The 21,265-nt window shown below is 42.0% G+C and overlaps 1 protein-coding gene across 2 annotated transcripts in view; it reads right to left on the bottom strand.

Annotated features, from left to right (window-relative positions):
* Arg2 (arginase 2) overlaps window positions 1–21,265 on the bottom strand; it is a 24,365-nt gene extending 3,100 nt beyond the window's left edge. Inside the window, exons 1-7 of one of the 2 annotated variants that reach the window (XM_031355258.1) lie at window positions 21,038–21,265; window positions 20,098–20,170; window positions 4,099–4,276; window positions 2,194–2,353; window positions 1,383–1,477; window positions 1,148–1,252; window positions 126–262 (exon numbers count right to left, since the gene is read on the bottom strand). In XM_031355258.1, coding sequence (XP_031211118.1) covers window positions 126–262; window positions 1,148–1,252; window positions 1,383–1,477; window positions 2,194–2,353; window positions 4,099–4,276; window positions 20,098–20,170; window positions 21,038–21,148 — 859 coding nt within the window. In that variant the 5' untranslated portion in view covers window positions 21,149–21,265. Of the gene's footprint in view, window positions 1–125; window positions 263–1,147; window positions 1,253–1,382; window positions 1,478–2,193; window positions 2,354–4,098; window positions 4,277–20,097; window positions 20,171–20,773; window positions 20,954–21,037 lie in introns of those variants that run through there. The other variant, XM_031355257.1, reaches the window with a different exon arrangement.

Raw genomic sequence — 21,265 nt, 5'->3', positions numbered from 1 at the left:
AGAGATTTCAGCATGTTTATATATATATATTATATATACACACATACATACACATGCCGAAGACCTGGCTACATACCTGTATTATGTTATATATATATATATAGGCCGAAGACCTGGCTACATACCTGTATTATGTATTTCTTCAGTAATATACACTCCTTCTCTGTAGGTTAATCCCCCTACAACAGGGGTTCCTGTAGCTGGAGCCAGTTTAGGGTCAAATGCATCAATATCAAAACTCAGGTGGATTGGCCTCTTGGTCCTGGAAAGGAAGAGAATGAGAGACTTTGTTATGCTTGCAGTCTTCATTCTGTGGCTACAACTTGATTTTGTTCTTGTCCTGGTGCTCTGCAATTCAGTGTATTTCTAGATTTCTATTCCTAGAAATGACAGAGATCAATATATTAACTTCTTGTATAGTTCTTTAAGATACTGCCATTTGTTCTGCCTGCTTAGAAAACCTCCAATGCATTTTTGGGTGCGGGGGATGGGGGTGGGGAGGGGGTTCCCTAGGGTATTAATGCTTCTCAGGAATGGTTCACTTCGGTCATATTACTAATTAAATCATATTCCTAATTAAATTAGCTTCATTAGGTTATAGTTGTTGCAGCTGAACATAATACAGTTTTATGCCTGCAAATTTATCTTCCAGTTCTAACTTGAATGCAGGTATCCCATGACTAAAACTAACATCAACATCCTCATAGCAAATAACTAATGTCTTGGCAGCTTAGAGAATGACAAGATGGCAGTTCTGATATTGACCACCCAAAAGATTAGCCCCACTGTTGGGAAAATGAGCCTAAGTAGCATGTGGTTTTATGTTTAATATAGAACTTGGATGAAGCAGTAATGAAGTTAGGAAGAACGGGACCACTAGAACAGTGATGAAGGCTTCTCATCAAAAGACACAAAATCGAAAACAAATTCATGAGAAGCAGGATGGGTCACTGACCAAACCACTGCCCAATCTAGAAGAATATGATTTATGATTGATACTATGCCTCTCTGAACTATTTGAACATACATATACATGTTTTCCTTGAGAAGTGAAATTACTATGCTCAAGGTATGGGCTTAAGTGTGCTGCTCTCCCAGAGCTTGCCCTGCCTCCTCCTGAGACCTAGACGTTTATGTCATTTCTTACTTGCCAATCAGCCGATCAAATGTCTGTTCCATCACCTTCTGGATACCAAGTCGATCAATATCTCTCATGGAAAAATACTGGATGTCATAATTCTTTAAAATAAAGCTGGCAAGATAAAAGGGAAGACTTTAGTTTTAAAAGCTATTAATGTGTATTTAGGGACTCTTGCTTTTAGATTGACCTAAAACAGATAGGCAGGACAGGCCCAAAGCTTACCCCTTATGCATCAACTTACTGTTCAGGAGGCTCTACATCTCTTAGACCAATATACACAATACTTGGGGAAGAGAGGCAAGGTTTGATCCAGGAAAATCCTGGCAGTTGTGGTACCTGTGAAGAGCGGGATGGAGCAGATCAGTCAGAAATCCTTCTTCTCACTAAGATAATCCCATGTGCTCCCAAGAGTATACTGTCACTTGCATCTCTTGCCCACTATGTTTGAAATAACACAAAACACTTGAACTAGGAGAGAAAACTGCCCAGTGAAATGATTCAGAAGGGCAGCTGCAAAATAATACAGGTTTCCTGAGAATGTAAAAGCATCTCTTCTAAGGTGGTCCTGGTTTCTCATTAACTACCTAAGTAGCAGGAATATGCTGGTTAGCTTTTCCCACCCCTTTGCTCATTACAGATTGAGTCATTTAATCTGTTCTGGCTTAGCTTTGGCTTCTTGCTGAGCAGAGAGTCTTGTCTGTCTCACAAAGACTTCCTTGGCTTTTAAAGAGCTCAGAAACAATTTTACCCAAAAGTAAGCACCATGGCACTTAGACTCTACGTCAGTGTTTTAGAGTGTGGTCTCTGACCTAAGTCCTTGGGCTATGGAAATATCCACTACTACAATTCTCACCTACTACTGCAAACTTAATTTCCTAAACAATTATGCACCCCACAGAGAACAGAGACCTACCATCTCCTTGACTGCCCAGTCCTTAGTAACGTAAATAAAAGTGAGTTAGATAAGTCACATTCAGCCCATCCTTTGTTCAAATCTGAAAGCCCTAGGATAACTGTGCAAGCCATTCACCTTTTCATTTGGGCCCACTTACCTTGTCTTGCAGTTCTCTGACCAGAAAGGAAAGTGGCTGTCCATGGATATTTCCAGATACAGTGGTGAGGGGTGTATTAATGTCAGCATGAGCATCAACCCAGATGACACAGAGGTCTGGGTGGTGCCGGGCGTGGCCGATAATGGTACCTATTGCCAGGCTGCAAAGAACAAATAGAATAATCTTCAAGGCTCTCTAGTTGGCAGACATGCCCAATAACAGATAATCTCAGCCAACACTGCTTACACTCTGTCCCCAGGGCAAAGTCAGGGTCTAGCCACGCTGGGTTACAGTGAGACAAAAGTCCCTTAGCTGTACTTCCCAAAGATTAACTTTGAAGTGAATTCGACAGGAGAAAGGTAAAGCTCTAGAGAGTCAGTGCTCCGGTCCCAGGGACCCAGTACCTTCTTCTGGCCTCTGAGGACACTGTACCCATGGTACAGAACACACATGCACGTAAAATAAAACTCAAAGTTGGGGGGGGGGGGAAACAGTACTTGTGGCTGGCTGTTCCTGCAGTGTGGCACGCGTCACAGCTGCTCCATGTTAATTTGTCCATTAGCACTAGCCCAGAAAAGGAGCTCAAATATTAACATTTGTCCAGTGAATGAAATTTAGTTGAGCAGGGGGATCTTGTCTGTAACAACCTGCAGAAATGCTACCTAATCTTTTTAATTCTAACTTCCAAGGAATCTGAAGAGTTTTGCTGTTTGGTGGCAGTGGAGGCTTGCATGTTGCCTAGGCTGGTGTCTGTGGAGCTCAGGCAGTCCTCCCACTTCAGTTTTGCAGGTGAAAAAGTCTACCTAGCTGAGGCTACAGGTGTGCACCACTACATCCAACTTAACTTTCTAAAGATAAATTAGGATGCAGACTTGCAGGTGTATTATATATAGCTATAGACAAAAAGAAAAACTAAGGCTGTGGTTGTCACACTGATGAGATCTCCAGTGAGACATGACCAGGAGGAAACAAAACAAAACAACACGCACCAAGAATAAGCATTCCAAGGTGAGACGGAGATAGGAGGTAAGAGACCTGCCCTCTCCTCTGGTTGGTTCCATGGAGTGGCCAGTCATCTCTAGAGAACCTGAGTTCTTTTCCTTCCTGAACTTTTATTCCTAATGAGGAATCTACTTGCTTCTGAAGCTGGAGCAAAGGTTTAACTTCTGATAGTTATCTAGAAAGTTCTCTGAGCACCTCAGGGAAAGTTGCTAGGCTGAATCAAAAAGAAAAACAAAGTGGATTTGAATGCCAACTCTCCTACTTCCTGGAGTTAGGCCTTGAACAAGCTATTTAACCTCTGTCCCTCAGAGCTTCTAGCAATAAATGAGATAAAGCTGTATCTCCCTCGAGGCATCATTAGGATTAATTAACTGAAAGTATCAATAAGTGTTCACTACTACTACTGCAATACCTCTTTCTACTTCACTGCTTAGGTCACACCAAACTCCGTGGTGGAATCTGGCCACACTAGCCCAGACCTCTCCCCCTGAAATTCTATAGTATTCAGTATTTTTTAATCTTTTCCTTTTACGTGTATTTATTTTAGTCCTAATAGATCTCAGGTGAACATTCTCTCATACTTTGAAAAAAATAATTCTCTAGGATAGACTTAAAGGACTGACCATTTCCATATTAAAGAGAAAATATGTTCACGTGCCTAGGAGGGATTGGTAAGAAATGAATTAGTGGAAATGCTTACAAAAGCATGCGAATTCAATCTCTGGATGGATCCTACCAGTTCTCTAACACTGCCAGATGAACATCTTGAGATATTTTCTCAGAACCTTGCTTAGTCTACCCCTGTGCTTCCTGGGTTGAGAGTGTATAGTCTTTTTTTGTGGAGTGTTTTTCTCAAGTAAGGACACTGAAATAAAGAAGTTAGTCACTAAGCCCAAAGCTTACCTGTGGTCTCCTCCCATGGTGACACAGCTGTAGCCACCGGACACAGCTCTATTAACCACCTCGGCCAATTCCTGGTTGGCAAGGCCCACTGAGCGAGGATACACGACCAGATTATTGTAGGGATCATCTTTGGGGACATTCGTAAAACTCAAGTCTCCAAAGTCTTTGAGGTGGCATCCTGCAACAGATGAAGAACAATAGAATGAACCGTTTGTGCCATTCCAACATCTACTGGCCTGAGCTACAAGTAATTACTCAGGACAAAGTAGTGACATGTCATACTCATTTTGTCCAACAACAGTTCCACATGTCACCTGCTAGCAAGGTAAGCCCTTTTATGAACATTTTCCAGAAGCTTCACATTGGACAATGAAATCTAGAGACATTATTAACCTAAGAATCACCAAATAGGTAGCAAGCAAATAGACCTCACATCTCAAAATTATAAAGAGGAATTAAAATAAAAAAACTCATTAGGATATAAAAAAATAAGTGGTTTTCAGGACTAATTGTTTTATTTTCAGGACAAAAACACATGTAGAAATTCTCATGATCATGGTTTGATCCTGAGCAATGCAACAAAACAATTTCTCAAATATATTTTTTCTAGAATAAAAGGTCAGGAGCTGTACTGGCTGGTTGTGTGTGTCAACTTGACACAGGCTGAAGTTATCACAGAGAAGGGAGCTTCAGTTGGGGAAATGCCTCCATGAGATTCAGCTGTGGGGCATTTTCTCAATTGCCCCTTGTGGGTGGTGCCATCCCTGGGCTGGAAGTCTTGGGTTCTATAAGAGAGCAGGCTGAGCAAGCCTGGAGAAGCAAGCCAGTAAGAAACATCTCTCCATGGCCTCTGCATCAGCTCCTGCTTCCTGACCTGCTTGAGTTCCAGTCCTGACTTCTGGTGATGAACAGCCATGTGGAAGTAAGCTGAACCATTTCTTCCCCAACTTGCTTCATGGTCATGATATTTGTGCAGGAATAGAAACCCTGACTAAGACAGGAGCTAAGGCTGGACAGATGGCTCAGAGGTTGAGAGCACGTTCTGCTTTTCCAAAGGACCTGAGTCATGTACCCAGCACTCACATCAGCTGTCTATAGCTACAGCTCCAGGAGATCCAGTGCCCTCTCCTGTCTTCTTCAGGCACCACAGCACATAGAGCACATACATACACATACACACACACACACACACACACACACAATATGTCTTTTTTAAAAGTCAGGAGCTGGGAATGTAACAGCATATACAAATCCCTAGTCCCAGCACTTGAGATGTAATTGCAGGAGGATCAGAAGTTGTCTGTCACCTTGGTTACATAAACAAGCTCAAGGCCAGCCAAAGCTACAAGATTTGTCCCAAAATAATAACAAATCAATCAGAGGACATAAATAGAGAGGTTATCTAACATTTATTTGTTACAGGGGCTCAGGCACTGATCTAACTGCTTATCATAAATTTTTATTTCAGACTCAAAATAATGAAGCAACTGAAATAATGTTTACTGTATAGATGAAGAAACGGCAGAGAGGGAACCTGCCCGCAGTCACACCCCTGCTGAGTGCCAAAGGCAAAACCTATAGCCAAGAACTGTGTTTGTTTTGGTTAGTTTGTTGATACAGGATCTCACTGTGTCGCCCTGGCTATCCTGGAACTTATTATGTAAACAGGTTGGCCTCAAACTCTCAGAGATGCACCTGCCTCTACCTCTGGAGTGCTGGGAAACTATACATTTTATTTTAACATTTGCAGAGGTCTGTTAAAGATTTGGGTTATGACCAGTGCGATTTCATCATGAATTTAAACTGTACAGTTAGGAACTTTTCCTCTTGAACCCAACTCATTCTAAAGCAGAACTTGGAAAGACTATAAAGATGAGAAGTCTTAACTTGAAACAAAACCATAAGGCCAACAATGACCTGGGATGTTAAGGCCGACCTTAATCATCAACAAAAATGGGTATTGGAATAAAAGATACCCTTTCTCAAAAGATATATCTCAGCTAAAAAAAAAAAAATTATAAACCTTTTGATCAGTGCACTGTTAAATAATTATAAAATGATGCAAAGGAGATCTCGTCAACTAAAGAAGAAACTACAGCCAAGAAGGAGACAACTATGACCACATGCTAAAGACACTGTGAATTGCTCTAATCTGTTTGTCTGCTATGGTAAACACCATGACTAAAATCAACTTGGAGAAGAAAGTACTTGGCATACACATCTCAGGTCACAGTCTATCACTGAGGGAAATCAGAGCAAGAACTCAAATCTGGAACCTGGAGACAGGAACTAAAGCAGAGACCATGGAGGAATGCTGCTTACTAGCTTGCTTTCCATGGCTTTCCGTGGTTTACTCGTGTATAACCCAGGACCACCTGTCCAGAGATAGCAATACCCACAGTGTACTGGACCCTTCTGCCTCAGTCATCATTCAAGAAAATGCCCCACAACTGGGTGCATGCCTTTATTCCTAGTACTCAAGAAGTAGAGGCTGGTGAATTCCAAGCCAACCTGGTCTTCATAGGGAATTCTGGGCCAGCCAGGGCTACACAGAGAGACTCTGTCTCAAAAAAATAAATTTGCATACAAGCCATTCTAGTGGAAACAATTTTTAATTGGTATTCCCCCTTCCTAGATGACTCTAGCTTGTGTCAAACTGACAGAATAACCAACCAGCTCAAGAACTAACAGAAAAAATGACCAAATAAAACAGCTGTTTTAGAAGGTTTGTGGGTAGGGGGCTCCTGATGAGATGGCTCAGCAGTTAAGAGCACATGACTGCTCATACAGAGGCCCTGTGTTTAGTTCCTAGCACCCACCTGGGTGACTCAAAACCTCTTTGAACTCCAGTTCAAGATGACCTGACACCTTCCAGCTCCTGCACATACATGGTGTAGATACACATAAGTTTGGAGAAGGGCTGGGCAGGGTGGCTAATAGAGTAAAGGAGGCTCTTTTCCCCAGCCAGACAACCTAAGTCTGATCTCTGGCTCTGTAAATATGCATGATAGGTGAAAAGAACCAAATCCCGAAAGTTGTCTTCTGACTTCTACACATGTACCATGCCACACGTGTGCTCACACATACAATAAGTGTAAAAAAATAAGTTTGAAGAGTCACAAACAATATATATGTTTTTTCCAAGCTTGTGTGGCCGGAGAGGTGGCTGAGAGCACTTGCTGATCTTCCAAAGGAGTTCCCATCCCAATACCCACATCGGGCCATGCACAGTCTTCTCTAACTCTAACTCTAACTCTAGGAGATCTGAATTCTCTTGCAGCTCCCCAGGCACCTGAACACATGTGGAACACTAGAGGAGGGTGTAAAATTCCCTAGAACTGAAGTTAGAAGAAGTTGTGGAGTCAATGCAGATACTGAACTCCAGTTCTCTGCAATAGTAAAGTGCTCTTAACTGCTGAGCCATCTCTGCAGATCGGCTGGACAGATCTCGGATGATTACTATTCTAGAATGTTTCTGCCTCCTTGTTAACCACAGCAACCTCCTCAAACCACATCAAGCATAAGGTTCTTAATGTGGTATAAGAAACTGGAACTTTCCTGGTATTTTGAATACTATAATATTTACTATTAAAGGCATGATGGCTATTCTTGGTTATCAACTTGTCTACATCTGGAATTAACAAAGCCCTTCATAAACCTGTGAAGGAATTTTTTCTTAATTAAATCATTCGATGTGAGACCATCCAATTCTAATTCAGATCTTCGAAGTGGGAAGATCCACCTTTAATCCTGGTCATATCTTCTGCTGGAAGCCTAGATAAGGGCATGGGAGAAAGAAGCGTTTGTTCATTCTTTTCCTGCTTGCCTTCACTTTGCCAGCACATCCTTCACTGGTATTGGGACCTAGTTCCTCAGGATTCCAGTGTATACTAAAGATATCAACTGAGATGTCCATTCCCATGGACTGAACAGCTACTGAATTCTCGAACCTTCTGTTGGTAGACAGCCATTGTGGGACAACTAGACCATAGCTTGTAAGCCATTCTAATAAATCTCCTTTATATATATATATTATATAATGAGTATATATATTTATTCTATAAGTACTGTTTCTCTAGAGAACCCTGACTAATCAAAAGGTTATAATAATGTTAATATTAACTTTCAGAACTACTTGCCAAACCTTTAACTCATAGAAATCTTCATATGACCAATAAGAAAACAAGGACATTAACGTTTCCGTGGATAAGATTAAGTAATAGAGCTTAGGGGACACTCAAGCCCAATCAGGGATGCCAGGAAATAAACTGAGATAAGCCTAACAGAAAACAGTATTCTACTCATTTAAATGCACTTGCCAGAAAGGAGCTGCACAAGGTCTAAAAAGAATTTACCAATCTTATAGCAAGTAGTCCTGGAAGAGAGACTGCATTTCATGGGAGGATTTTGGTCATTAAATGTGCAGCTCAGGGGCTAAGCTGTAACTCTGGGGTACAACAATTGCTTAGCATGCACAAGGCCCTGGATTTGATCACTGACACCAATCAGCTGCTGGAAGTAGTTCAACAGATTGACTTATGTTTGAATGTGGACTCTTAAGATTACCAATTCTGGAGGACTGGATAGACGTCTCAGTGAAGAATAGCAATGGGTGCCCCTTCAGAAGACCTGGATTCAATTCCCAGCACCCACATGGTAGCTCACAACAGTCTGTAACTCCAGTTCTAGAGGATCTAATGCCTCTTTTGGCCTCTGTTGGGCACCAGATAGGCAGGCAAAACACCAATACACATAAAATAAATCTTTTTGTTTTGTTTTTAGAGAGAGTACCCACTACTTACCAATTCCTTCTCACCAAACAGCTTTCTTGTTTTCCCACTTGCTTCCTAGGTGCCTCACATACCCACAAGGGCTTCCTGACAGTGCATGTTGGAAGGACTATTTCTCAATCTAATTATGCCAGCTGCATGTAATTTTGATAATTTACATGTCAGCATGAGTCTGGCTATGAAAACCTGATAAGCTCTGCCTTGTGTTTCCACAACACTAAGTGGCAGACCCTAAAGGGGATTCGATCTTGAAAAGGTATGACTGCCTCCCTAATTCAGCTCTTGAATTTTCACAATGTAAGTACCAGGTAAAGAGTAGGGGGCTGGAGAGATGGCTCAGTGGTTAAGAGCACCAACTGCTCTTCTGAAGGTCCTGAGTTCAAATCCCAGCAACCACATGGTGGCTCACAACCATCCCTAACAAGACCTGACTCCCTATTCAGGAGTGTCTGAAGACAGCTACAGTGCACTTATATATAATAAATAAAGCTTTAAAAAAATATGTTTTGGGCTGGTGAGATGGCTCAGTGGGGAAGAGCACCGACTGCTCTTTGGAAGGTCATGAGTTCAAATCCCAGCAACCACATGGTGGCTCACAACCACCCGTAATGAGATCTGATGCCCTCTTCTGGTGCGTCTGAAGACAGCTACAGTGTACTTAACATATAATAAATAAATAAATCTTTAAAAAAAAAAAAAAAGAGTAGGGACAATGACAGCAGGAGTCAAGGAATGGCCCTCCGCGAGTACAATTTGTACCAATACAGTCTTGCAAATTCTTTGAAACAGTGAATAAGAAAGAATCTAACGGTATAGGCTCCCATGTTACTCCCCAAACCTGACAATGTATTCTTGAAGATCTTTATGCATAATATAAGATTATGAGGTGGGATTGGCTAAGCTGCTACAGCTAACTTAAAACATAGTTCAAATACAGCCATACAGCCATGGTCAACGTCCAGGTAAACAGCAGACTTTTGTCTGCAGTGAGTCAGGGACCTGGCTCTTGGCTTTGTCATACTTAGGGTTTTGCTCTTGTATGTCTAAGGATAGGTCTTCCCAGGTTCAAGACCACAGGGACAGGAAAAGGCATGGAGAAGGCCCTTTCAAACCTATGAGACACACCACAAACTGCAATACCTACAGCATTGCTCAGCAGAAAGGGCCCAGTTCTCCACAACACATCACTACACATCACAAAGCCAGGCCTTCAAACGTTGAGCCAATTGGGCAGTGAAGTCCTGCCTCATCCACCATGCTCGTCTGACCTCTGGCCACCAGATCTCTTCAATCATTCTGACAGCCTTTTACATAGCCAACAGAATATAAAAAGTGCTTCCCAAGATGTTGTCAAATCCCAGAGCAGGAGTTCTTTACACTGCAGAAGAAACAAACTTATTTCACTGTGTCGAAAATGTGTTGTTTGAGTTCCTGTTCTAGTTTGGAGCCTGCATGGTCTATGTAACAATTCTAGGACAGCCAGGGCTACATAAACAGACTTTACATTTAAAAAGAAATGCTTGGGCCTAATAAGGACTTAAAATTCATGGTCTGAAACTATAAGCAAATACACTGGGGCAAGAGCCCCAACCCTGTCACCAGATGTCATAGAGGAGTGCTTCTAAAGGACAGTGAGTTTCTAAGCCCTTCCTGCAAATTGTGTTTAAATGGTAACAAGGATTAACATAGTAACAAGGAAGGGGGCGGGGCCAAGGGGAACACAGTTCACATGAGATGGCTTTCTGGTTCTCTACATCCTTCCTCTTATGCTTTCTTTGACTCTGATGTTGTAACCTAAAACTTCCCAAAACTTGTTTATCATATGTCTGGTCATTTCATGAAACAATTTTGGATAAGAAGACCCACACAGACAGGAGACACACAGTAAATAAATGACATCACTAAAAGATAAAAAATAAATATACGTGCTGTTTGAGTTCCTGACTTGAGGGTTTTTTTTTGTTTTTTGTTTTTAAATCACATGGGGGCTGGAGAGATGAGTAAGGGGTTAAAAGCACTTAATTGCTTTTGCAAAAGATCTAGCTATGATTTCCAGCACCCAATGGCATCTCAAAACTAACTGTAACTTCAATTCCAGGGGATCCAATGCACTCTTGTGACCTCCTCAGGCATCAAGCACACACATAGTACACATCCACACATGTAAGCAAAACATCCATACATAAAAGTAAATTTAAAATTTTTTTCTAATTTATTACATGAATTTTGGCTTGAATTTAGGGCTCTGAATTAGCCCCAAACACAATTCTTCTACTTTGTATTACATATTTATGTGAAGCAGCATTCTCAAAGTTGACTATAGAATAAAATCAATAAATATCAATCAACTTTGAAAAACATTGACAACAACCATGTCCAGTAAAATCAAATATTCAGCCAATATTTATTTGTTTATGTATTTTTAAATACAGCCTTACATTTGTACCCAGATTTGCCTGGAACTCTCTATGTCCCTTGATGGCCTCAAACTTGTAGTGATTCTCTGTTTTAGCCTCTTAAACCCTATTTGTAGGTGTAAGCTAGCATACCTGGTTCAAGATTTAATTCTGTATATAAAACTAAACACATCCATCTCATAAGAATATGGATTCACTATTGTCTTTAATAGATGTTTAAATAGGAATACTAATTTATAATGATCAGAAAATGTTTGATTTGGGGGCTGGAGAGATGGCTCAGTGGTTAAGAGCACTGACTGCTCTTCTGAAGGTCCTGTGTTCAAATCCCAGCAACCATAAGCTGGCTCACAACCATCCATAATGAGATCTGATGCCCTCTTCTGGGGTGTCTAAAGACAGCTACAGTGTACTTACATATAATAAATAAATAAATCTTTTTAAAATGTTTGATTTGTATACCTATACATACAGAATTGGATAAAAATTTCTCTGGTGATCTGGGTGGTGGTCTCAGCACTCAGGAGGCAGAGGCAGGTGGACCTCCAGATTCGAGGCTAGCCTGGACTACATAGTGCCAGAACAGCCAGAATTACACAAAGAAACCTGTCTCGAAGCAGGGAAAATTTCTCAGGTTAAAAAGAGTTACAAATGGCAAAACTTTAAGTCCTCATTTAGATCAGGAGATAACATGGCAAAGGCTGGCCTTCCGTCCACAAAGATTTTTCTCTGGAGTAAACCTGTTAGAATAAACTAAACTCATCGGCTTTTCTAGAAACGCAACATGCCCACATAACCAGCACCAGCCAAGTACACAGACAGCAATGTCCTGCCATCGCTTCTTAGAAAGGGAAATCTCTCCCTTTGTGCCTTTGCCCATTCACCTATCCTGCTTCTGCTTCTAGAAATGAGTATACAACAATTAAGCAGGAACCTTGCCAACAGCACAAGTTAAGAATCTAGATCTGAGGCACAGAGCCACCAAACCAGTTCTGGACCTCCAGGTTGTTGGCTTGAAAATGAAATTAATTTTTCCCAGCTGCTGACATCTTAGGCTCTTATGTGTAATGTTAGCTACCCCGTACAGGGGTTGGAGGCAGACTCTGATGATAGTAGAGGATAAGCTACAACTAATTTGGGAGATGACAAGGAGAACTTGAGAGTTTGTACCTGAGTTGGTAAAGCAAGAGCTTGAGGTTACAGACAAGGAGCCACGACAGAAGTGGGAGCAAGAATTCAGAGGAAGTTGGTATTGAAGATCATGTGTATTTGTTTTCTGAGAAAAGATCTCACTATATAGGTCAAACTGAATTCGTCCTCAGCCTCCTAAATACTGACTGGGTTTACAGGGTATGTACCACTATGCCTGCTAGACTGTACAAATTGTCCTGACTTGTACATACACACTATGTACAAACACATAATTAAAAATTTATTTTTTAAAAGGGCTGGAAAATGGTTCAGTAGGTAAGAGCACTTGATGCTCTTTCAGAGGACCTAACATGGATTCTCAGCACCATCTGTAAGTACAGCTCCAGGGGATCCAATCCTAGCCTCTGAGGGCACCAGGCACCCAGGTGGTGCAATATATACATATACATATACATATACATATACATATACATATACATATATATACACAGGCAAAACACATAAAATGAATGAACAAAAGTTGTTTTTTAAGAATGAAAAAAAAAAAAGAAATAGATCACCAGTAGTGACATCCAAGGCATAACAGAGCAGGGAAGCCTAAAAAGCTATTCTCAGGCCTCAGCTCCTACTTCCCCAGAACAGATGGCTCATCCCACAAGGGCAGTGTCACTCTGACAGGTCCACAGCAATGCTGTAGTTTGGTTTGTGCTAGAGTCTTGCTATGGCTTTGAGTGTGACCCCCTCAAAAATCATGTGTTGAAATTGTAATTCATGCACCAGTGCTGGGAGATGGGCTTAGTTGGAAGTGTGCATGCAGATGGATCACGTGGGCTTCCTCATACACAGATTGATGCTAATTACAGGAGAGCGTGAGGCTATAAATTAATTCTTGTTCTTTTTCACCATGTGATGCTTTCTGCCATGGTAGGATACAGTAACATGGGCATCACTAAATGTAGTCTCTTAATCATGGACTCCTCAGCCTCAACACCTAGAGCTAATAAATTTCTGTTTATTATACATCATTTCAGCCTCAGGTATTCTATTAAAGCAATACAAAATGGACTAATACAATCACCAAAGGAAGTATAAAGCCAATTTTCTGACATTTGGTTTTCGAAAGATGTGCCCAAATGATGCTGCTGACAAAGCAGATTCCAAAACTTTAATTTTGAAGAAACTCATGTCAACAACTTGCCATCCAATTGCACATGAAGACCTACACTAAATTATGCTTATTGCTCTTTGACAGTTGCTTTTGTTTCCTGACTGCAAAGGCAGAGTGTCTTTTTTATATAAAAGAGTAACTACACACCACTCTACTCCTTAATTGATAGCAAATTCTGATATTCACTATTTGCTACTGATACAACCTAGCAACCAATTTTCATTCCAAAGACATTCAAGTGTTATTCCAAATAGTGTCTCAAAGACATTAACTTCATCTTTTTATTCAAAGTAGAATTGTCTCTTTTCCCCCAAAACTAGAGACTATACATTGGTAGCCTAAGATCTAGGTGTCAACAGACATGATTTATAAGGTCTATGCAAAAGTACAATAGTTTACGGTGTCTGTAAAGCAGACAGCATATAATAAAACATGCAGGTAACAAGTTCCATGCTTTTCGTTCCAGTCCCAGTAGTCTACATAGATACAATTTATATGCCACAAAATTCATTCCTAGAATTTACAATTCAGTATTTTTTAACATATTATTTACCAAGTTGTAAAAACGTCAGTACTATCTAATTCTAGAACAGCTCCAATTACCTTCCCCCCTCAAAGCCTAAAGCCATTTTCAGACTTGTCCAACTCCTCAGCCCTTAGTTACTAAGTTACTTCCTCCACAGACCCACCCACTCTAGACAGTTCACACTTACAGAGCCAGTCAGCCTTTTATATCTGCCTTCTTTCATAGCATGAGGTCTTCAAGGCTGTTTCAATTTTGATATAAACCATGTCACCCATTTTCATTTCTGTCTTATGGGATTTGGGTGGAAGGGTAAAATAGCTAAGAAACTACTGTCTGGTCTAACCCAAATTCACAAAAGTTCACATGGTTGCTTCTACAGTTTCACATCTTTAAATTTAGAACTTTGATAAATGCCCAGCTGGTTAAAAAAATGTAAGACATATATTTTTATTGTATGTACATGTGTGAGTGCCTGCATATGTGCATGTATATGCACCATGTGCATGCCTGGTACCCTTAGATGTCAGAAGTATGTGTTGAGCTCCTGGAACTGGAAATAAAGTATGGAGATGCATGTGGGTGCTGGGAACCAAACCCCAGGCTTCTGCAAGAGTAGCCAGTGCTTTTAACCAGTGAGCCATCTCTCCAGCCTGAATTAGGAATTTTGATAAATGCTATGAGAGAGAATCCTTTTATACATTTTATTTATTTTTGTACAAGGGTATATCCAGTTGTCCTGAAACCATTTATAAAAGATTATTCTTTCCCCTATTGACTTGTGTTAGTCAAATAAAGATCAGCCTTGTAAATAGAGCATTTTAGGAAACTACTGGGATTATTAAATAACGACAATTTCCTGGGAACTGTCTTGGAAGATGCTAAAAACCTGGAGTAGAGGGCTCACCCCTTTGAACACAGCGGCCTTGGCTGGGGCTCGGGAATGGGTTCTGTTCATAATCTAGACGCGACTTGGGGTCTTTGTACGTGCCGTTTTCTCTGCCTGAAACTTACTCAGATGTCTTTTCTTCCTTCCCAGGATTTGCTGACTCGGCTGCTTTTCAGTGACATCTATCTAAAGTTTTATGCTCACCCATCTCCAACCTTTGCTGTCCCCATCCCTAGCTTCCATTTACTCTGTACATGGCCATCTGACATATTTTCGTGTTTTCCATTTCTATCTCCCATCACACCTCATTAGAGCATGATTAACAGGACCTAATTTTGTCCACTAGGGTTAAGTCTAGCATCTAGAATTCATCAGCACTCTAACACAAATATGCAAATTATACAACACTTTACATAAATTATCAATCAGTAAGTGATATGAGTAATTGATATGATAATTATCAGTAAGTAAAATATGAGTGATACACATAATTTTGTTTTGAGACAGGATCTTGCTAGCTAGCCCTGTATGTAGCCTTACTACCTAGACCAGAATGGTCTCAAACTCACAAAGATCCACTTGCCCCTATCTCCAAGTTAAAGATGTGTATCCCCATGCCCAGCTCATCATAGTTTTAGTGCCTAAAAGATGCTCTTAACAATAAACCTGCCAAGCCCTGGTGGTACATGTTTTTAATTCCAGCATTTGGGAGGTAGAGGCAGGCAGATCTCTGAGTTTCAGGACAGTCAGGGCTACCTACATAGAGAAGCCCTGTCTTGAAAAACAAAAACAAAAAAAAGAAAAGAAAAGAAAAATAGACCTCTGCTGGGCACAGTGTCACACACCTGTAATTCCATAACTCAGGAGGCTAAGGCTGGAGTTGTGAACTTGAGGCTAGCTTGGGATACATAATGATAGCTACTGAAAGATGTCTGAACAAAAAGGAGGGATGGAAGGAAGAGAGGGAGGAAGGGAGGGGGAAAGAAACCTGAAAATGTTGAAATTTTTTCAAAACAGATTTGAGGCATATTAACATATTCATATTTTAAATTCACTGTGTTTTGATGGGTATATAGTCCTATAATGACCACCACCACACTAAAAACAGAATGAAAAAATTTCAAGTCACAATAGGTCCATTTATTGAGAACTTGATATCTGTAAGCCAATCAAGACTTTAGACTGCTGTTCCCAGAGGTCACATTAAGGAATGTGACAGTTCAAAAATCAGAGCACCACCAACAGGAAATTGCTGAAATACAAAAGAATTAAGAGGCACTGCAAGATTAAAGGCCAAAGAAACTAAACCAGGAAGCTGCATTAAAAAACAAGACAAAAAAAAAAATTGTATAAAAGGGGAGGGAATCCGAAGATCAAAATTCACAATCAAGGTCTTCACAGCCGACTGTTTCTCACTGCTGCTTATAAAGTAGTTGATTAATGACAAACAACAGAAACCTGCCTAAGCAGAAAAACATCTTACCGAATCTGAAACTTTCCTAAAATCATTAAAGAGAATCTTTAAGAGTCTAAGTCTAAAGCCAGGCATGGTGACGCTGACCTACATGTAAGCCTAGGGCAAGGGAGGCAAAGGCAGAGGATTGCTGTAAGTCTGAGGCCACCCTGGAGTTCCCAACACCAGGGTTATATACTAAGACATCGATTAAAAAAAAAAAAAGTAAGTTTAAATGCTTGCCAGGAATAATGACCCAGGCAATACAGAATGATCCAGTGAAGATATTGCCACAGTCCCTTCTGCGACGTCAAATCAAAATTTGTTATGCATGCTTCCCTTGGTGGAACCTAGGTCAAATGGCCACAGCTTTAGCTGCAATAAGAAAACAAGGTGGAATGTGGAAACTGAAGAACCTGAGAGAGGAAGAGCCACTGCTGTGTCAGGGCTCTGTCTGAGGCTTAATCTGCTCCAGATTCCACTGAGCTCTGAGCGACATGGAAATCCACCCCCTTTGCCATTAGAAGTAGAAAGAGTGTTCTGTGCTTAGAGACAGCAGCAAGCCTAAATTACCACTTTGAAGTCTCACTTTGGAACTGTGGTCGTGTGACTCAGCCATCATAGTGAAGAAGCCATTCCTGAGGCTGCTGTACAAAAGAACTGGGCAGTGTTGGCAGGCCACAGGTGCTGGAACCCAAGAAGCCGCTTGGGGATTTTCTAGTCCCTCATCACAAAGCTCACAGTATTTTTCCCTAAGACACTTCTTCTTGAATTCACTTGGCACTTCTTCAGATAGCAGAAGAGGAATCCGTTTTGCTAATGCAAGAAACTGCTGATAGAGAGCCTGAGGTTTAGACATTAGGGATTTTAAGGGTGAGAACAGAAAACCATGAATTCCACGTCTGCATTTGCTTTCAGAGGTTAAGAGAACCTCAGGAGGTGTGCGAGCTGTGCTGTATGACAGTGATAGCTCAGCCTGGCTCCCTCCCACCCTTCCACTGAAACTTCCATGCTCATGCCCAGGGATCTGCCTGCCTTTATTTTGCCGGGTTTCTTATCATAGAGCTGTTTGCTTTTTTTCCCCCTAAAAAATGTTTTCCTCTGGGCCAATATTTCAGTCTCTCCTGGCCTCCTCTTCCCCTTGATAGGTCTCGCCCCGAGAGATCCTCTAATCTGAAATCCTTCAACGGATGTGTCTCTGGCATTTGTTCATTTTGCCAGACCCGGGTGACAATCACATTTTATGTATGTATGTGTGCATATCTGCAGGTATGTGTGTGCATATGGATATAGTTTAAGGGTCTTGACTGCGTTTGTTTTCTGCCAGCTAAAGAATTTAAGAAGCCAGAAAAATCTTTGAGTGCAACACGTTACAGCAGAGCAGCCTCAGGCACCACCAACGGGAGCAGAAACCATCAGCAGTAGAAGGAAGGTGTTTACTGGGCTTGAGGAAATGCATACATGCAACAGAGACACAGAGGAGATGACCCTCTAAAAAGTCCAGAAACTCCATTCTCTTCTTGAGGGCTAGAGTTTTCAAGTCTCTGAAGAGTTGGTCAGTTTATAGAGAGAGAGAATGGCTGATTGGCATGCAACTGTTAAGTGACTCTTAACTTATTGGCAGAACTGTTAGGTTATGTCCAGATCTGGCTTTGAACTTATGGAGCACCAGTCTGTCAGCAAGGTGCCTGCTGGTGGGAGACAAAAGTCTACTGGTATTTGTTGTAAGCTGCCAGGCTTTTGTCTCAAGTCAGGAGAGAGAGGTAGAAGTTGGCCATCTTGGAAATTCTCCACCTTTATTAGATAACCATGGCCCTATCCCTACCAGGAGTCTCTCGTATCTCTCTTACGTATGTGTACCACGTGTATGCCTGGTGCCCATGGAGATCAAAAGGAGGCATCAGGTGCTCTGCAATTACAGTTGTGAGCATCCATGTGGGTGCTGCTAACCGAACCTGGGTCCTCTATAAAAGCAGCACGTGCTCTCAACTGCTGTGTTCTCTCTTAAACTTCCTTCCCTTTTACAGCTCTGCCCCAGCTCTGACCTTCCTCTAGAGAGCCATGCTTGCCTCTCTACTCTTGTTCTAGTCCCTCATCTCCCTTTTACAGGTATCTCAAACCCATCAGGTTCAAAACCAAGTTTATTTCATCTTCAAATCTGCTTTTCTGCTAGGCTTGGTGGCACACAACCTTAATCCCAGCACTTTGAAGGGAGAGGCAATTGTATCTCTTCTAGTTCAATGCCAGCCTGTTCTCCATAGCAAGTTCTAGGACAGCCAGGGATACATAGAGAAGCCATGTCTCAAACAACAACAAAAATCTGCTTTTCTAGCTATCCTTTCTATTTTCCATTTCACACAATCACCCATAATCTAGTTACTCAAACCATTCCAAAGACATCACCATCTCTACCTTAGGAAAGGCCACTCCTCCTTTGACATTTGGCCCAGGCTAATTTGAAAGTGTTCAGGCCACTACAGTCACTTTGATGCTCAAGCTGGGTTAGGCTCTCAGTAATGTAGCCCCTCACCCACTCCCCTGTATGCCATCTTAACACACTCACTGGTCCACCAACTTGACTTTGTGATTATCCTTACTTCCATCTGTCTTTGTTCCCTATCATGGTCCCGCATAAAAGGAACACATTAGATGATTTCATAATTCCTGATTCTGAAAGATGAGCATCCCTTGGAAAGGCTTCATGATCAGCAATTGTTTCAGAGTAAGAGTGGACATCTGTAGTTCATCCAGATTCTGCATTCCTGTCACCAAAGCTTTCTACTGACTGTACAAATTGTATTTGTAGCACCAGAAGAGATTCATGAATGGTCCTAGTGACAATGGGGGACATGCTAGATGTGTTTGAGTCAGATATCAAACAGGTATTGAAATTTGGTGTCTTGGTACCAATAGTTCTCCACTACTGTAAATGTGGTGTTTATTTTCGAGTCTGATTTACTTCTGGTCCTAAAACTCTAAACACTACTTTAATTACAACACAGAAAACTGCAAATCTGACTTCAAGTAATGCCTGTAAAAATGCACAGATGTATCTAGCTCTTACCTCATCTTCGAGGAGTAAGAACTCCTCCATGGAGGAGGTCGGGAACTGCTTTTAACAAGTCACCCAAGTAATTTCATAATTAGGTAGTTTTGGAAAAAAAAAAAAACCTATCTACATCAGGGTTACAATAATACAAACCTGTTAGCCCCAGAGAGGAAATGGTTTGGAAAGAGGCAACACGTGAGACGGATGACTCAGACTCTGCTCAAGTCTCAGTTAGGAAAGCTACCAAGTAACAAGGAAAGGTTAACTGAGCAGTTAAAGCTGCAGCGAGCTAGCATCCTTAGCTGCACTTGCCATACACGGATGGCTTGTTCCAGGACCTACTTTGTCTGCTTCACTTCTTTACCACTATTTGTAAGACCACGTTCTCTGAAGACTCCCTGATAAGATGTTTATCTGCAGAAGGAATCCAAGGGATACCAGATGGGAACAAACTACTTACAGGCACCAAGCTGATAGCACAGGATCAGGATATAAGAGATCAGATTCTGACCAGGTCTCTTCCCTTTCTTGAACAAACATGGAAATCCAACCACTTACCCAACATGGAAAGCCTCTTCAGCAAGCCAGCTTCTCGAATGGCAGCTGGACCATATTCCACTCCTTTTTTTTTCTGTGAATCATACAAACCCCACAGACGTAAGAGAGGGTGAGGAAAGGAGCAGAAACACTTTGATACAGAAATCTCTGATGCTACACTGAGTTCCTAACAGATTCCCCTGCAAGCCTTTCACAGCATCAAAACTTCTACGGCAGAGAAGGCTCATCATTTCATTAAACACTTAATGGATGGAGGAGGGCAGATTTCGTTCTTTGAGAGCAAATCAACCTTCTGAGTCCCTCACTGAGAGCCGGACCAGAGTCGGATCGGGTAAGCTATGATCCCCGATGGCTGAGAGTGTGTATCTGGCTGAACCTGGCGCCTCGCTTCCCCATCAGTGAGTGCTCCCTCCGCAACAGCAGGTTTCTTTCATTGAAGGCAGAACAAAGCCCCTGCGGTCCTCCCGCAGCTGCAAAGAGAGACCAGCATCTATTTCTTTTCAGGTTAATGCTCTTTCTGCAAGAATAGAACCTGAAGCCTGCCTTAATCCCCGGTCACAGTCTCTAACCTCCTCTCCGGCAATTTCTCAACGATCCCGGTTTTGCCTTCTTCCGCTCCTCCATGGAATCCTCTCCCTTTTCCTTCCATTTATCACTCCAAACTGGAAATACCCACCTCCCCGTCGTCCTGGAGGCCGCAGATGCTCGCCTTCTCGATGCCCACTTCCCTCTCGATGCCCAGTGCCCTCTCTCCTCCCTTGCCCTCCATCAGTCCCTCATCTCCATCTGGGTCGGGGAAAATCCCACGTGCGCTCCAGGTGCCCGCCATGGGATCCCGCGAGCTCTTCCCCACGTTTTTTTTTCTTCCCTCCCTCCTCCTTCCCAGCCCCAAGAAACTCTCTAGGTTTAGTGTCCCGTCAGCTCGGGTCGCAATTCTCACCTGTCCCCGAGAGAAAGGGGCTCCGACTATAGCTACAGAGTGGACGGATCTGATCTGGACGCAAGGAATTTGCCCGTGGAGGAGACGGGAGACGCTGCTCCTCAGGAACATGATTGCCAGAGAGAGGAATCGCCCTAGGCAAAGCGGCTCGGTGCAACTCAGGACCTCGAGTGAATGCAGATTCCCACAGCTTCGCTGCTTCACTAGGCGAGCGCTCCGCCCTGTGAC

Source organism: Mastomys coucha, unplaced genomic scaffold (genome assembly GCF_008632895.1).
Source record: "Mastomys coucha isolate ucsf_1 unplaced genomic scaffold, UCSF_Mcou_1 pScaffold6, whole genome shotgun sequence".
In the NCBI taxonomy this organism is placed as follows: domain Eukaryota; kingdom Metazoa; phylum Chordata; class Mammalia; order Rodentia; family Muridae; genus Mastomys; species Mastomys coucha.
This window is presented reverse-complemented; position numbering and strand designations above follow the sequence as displayed.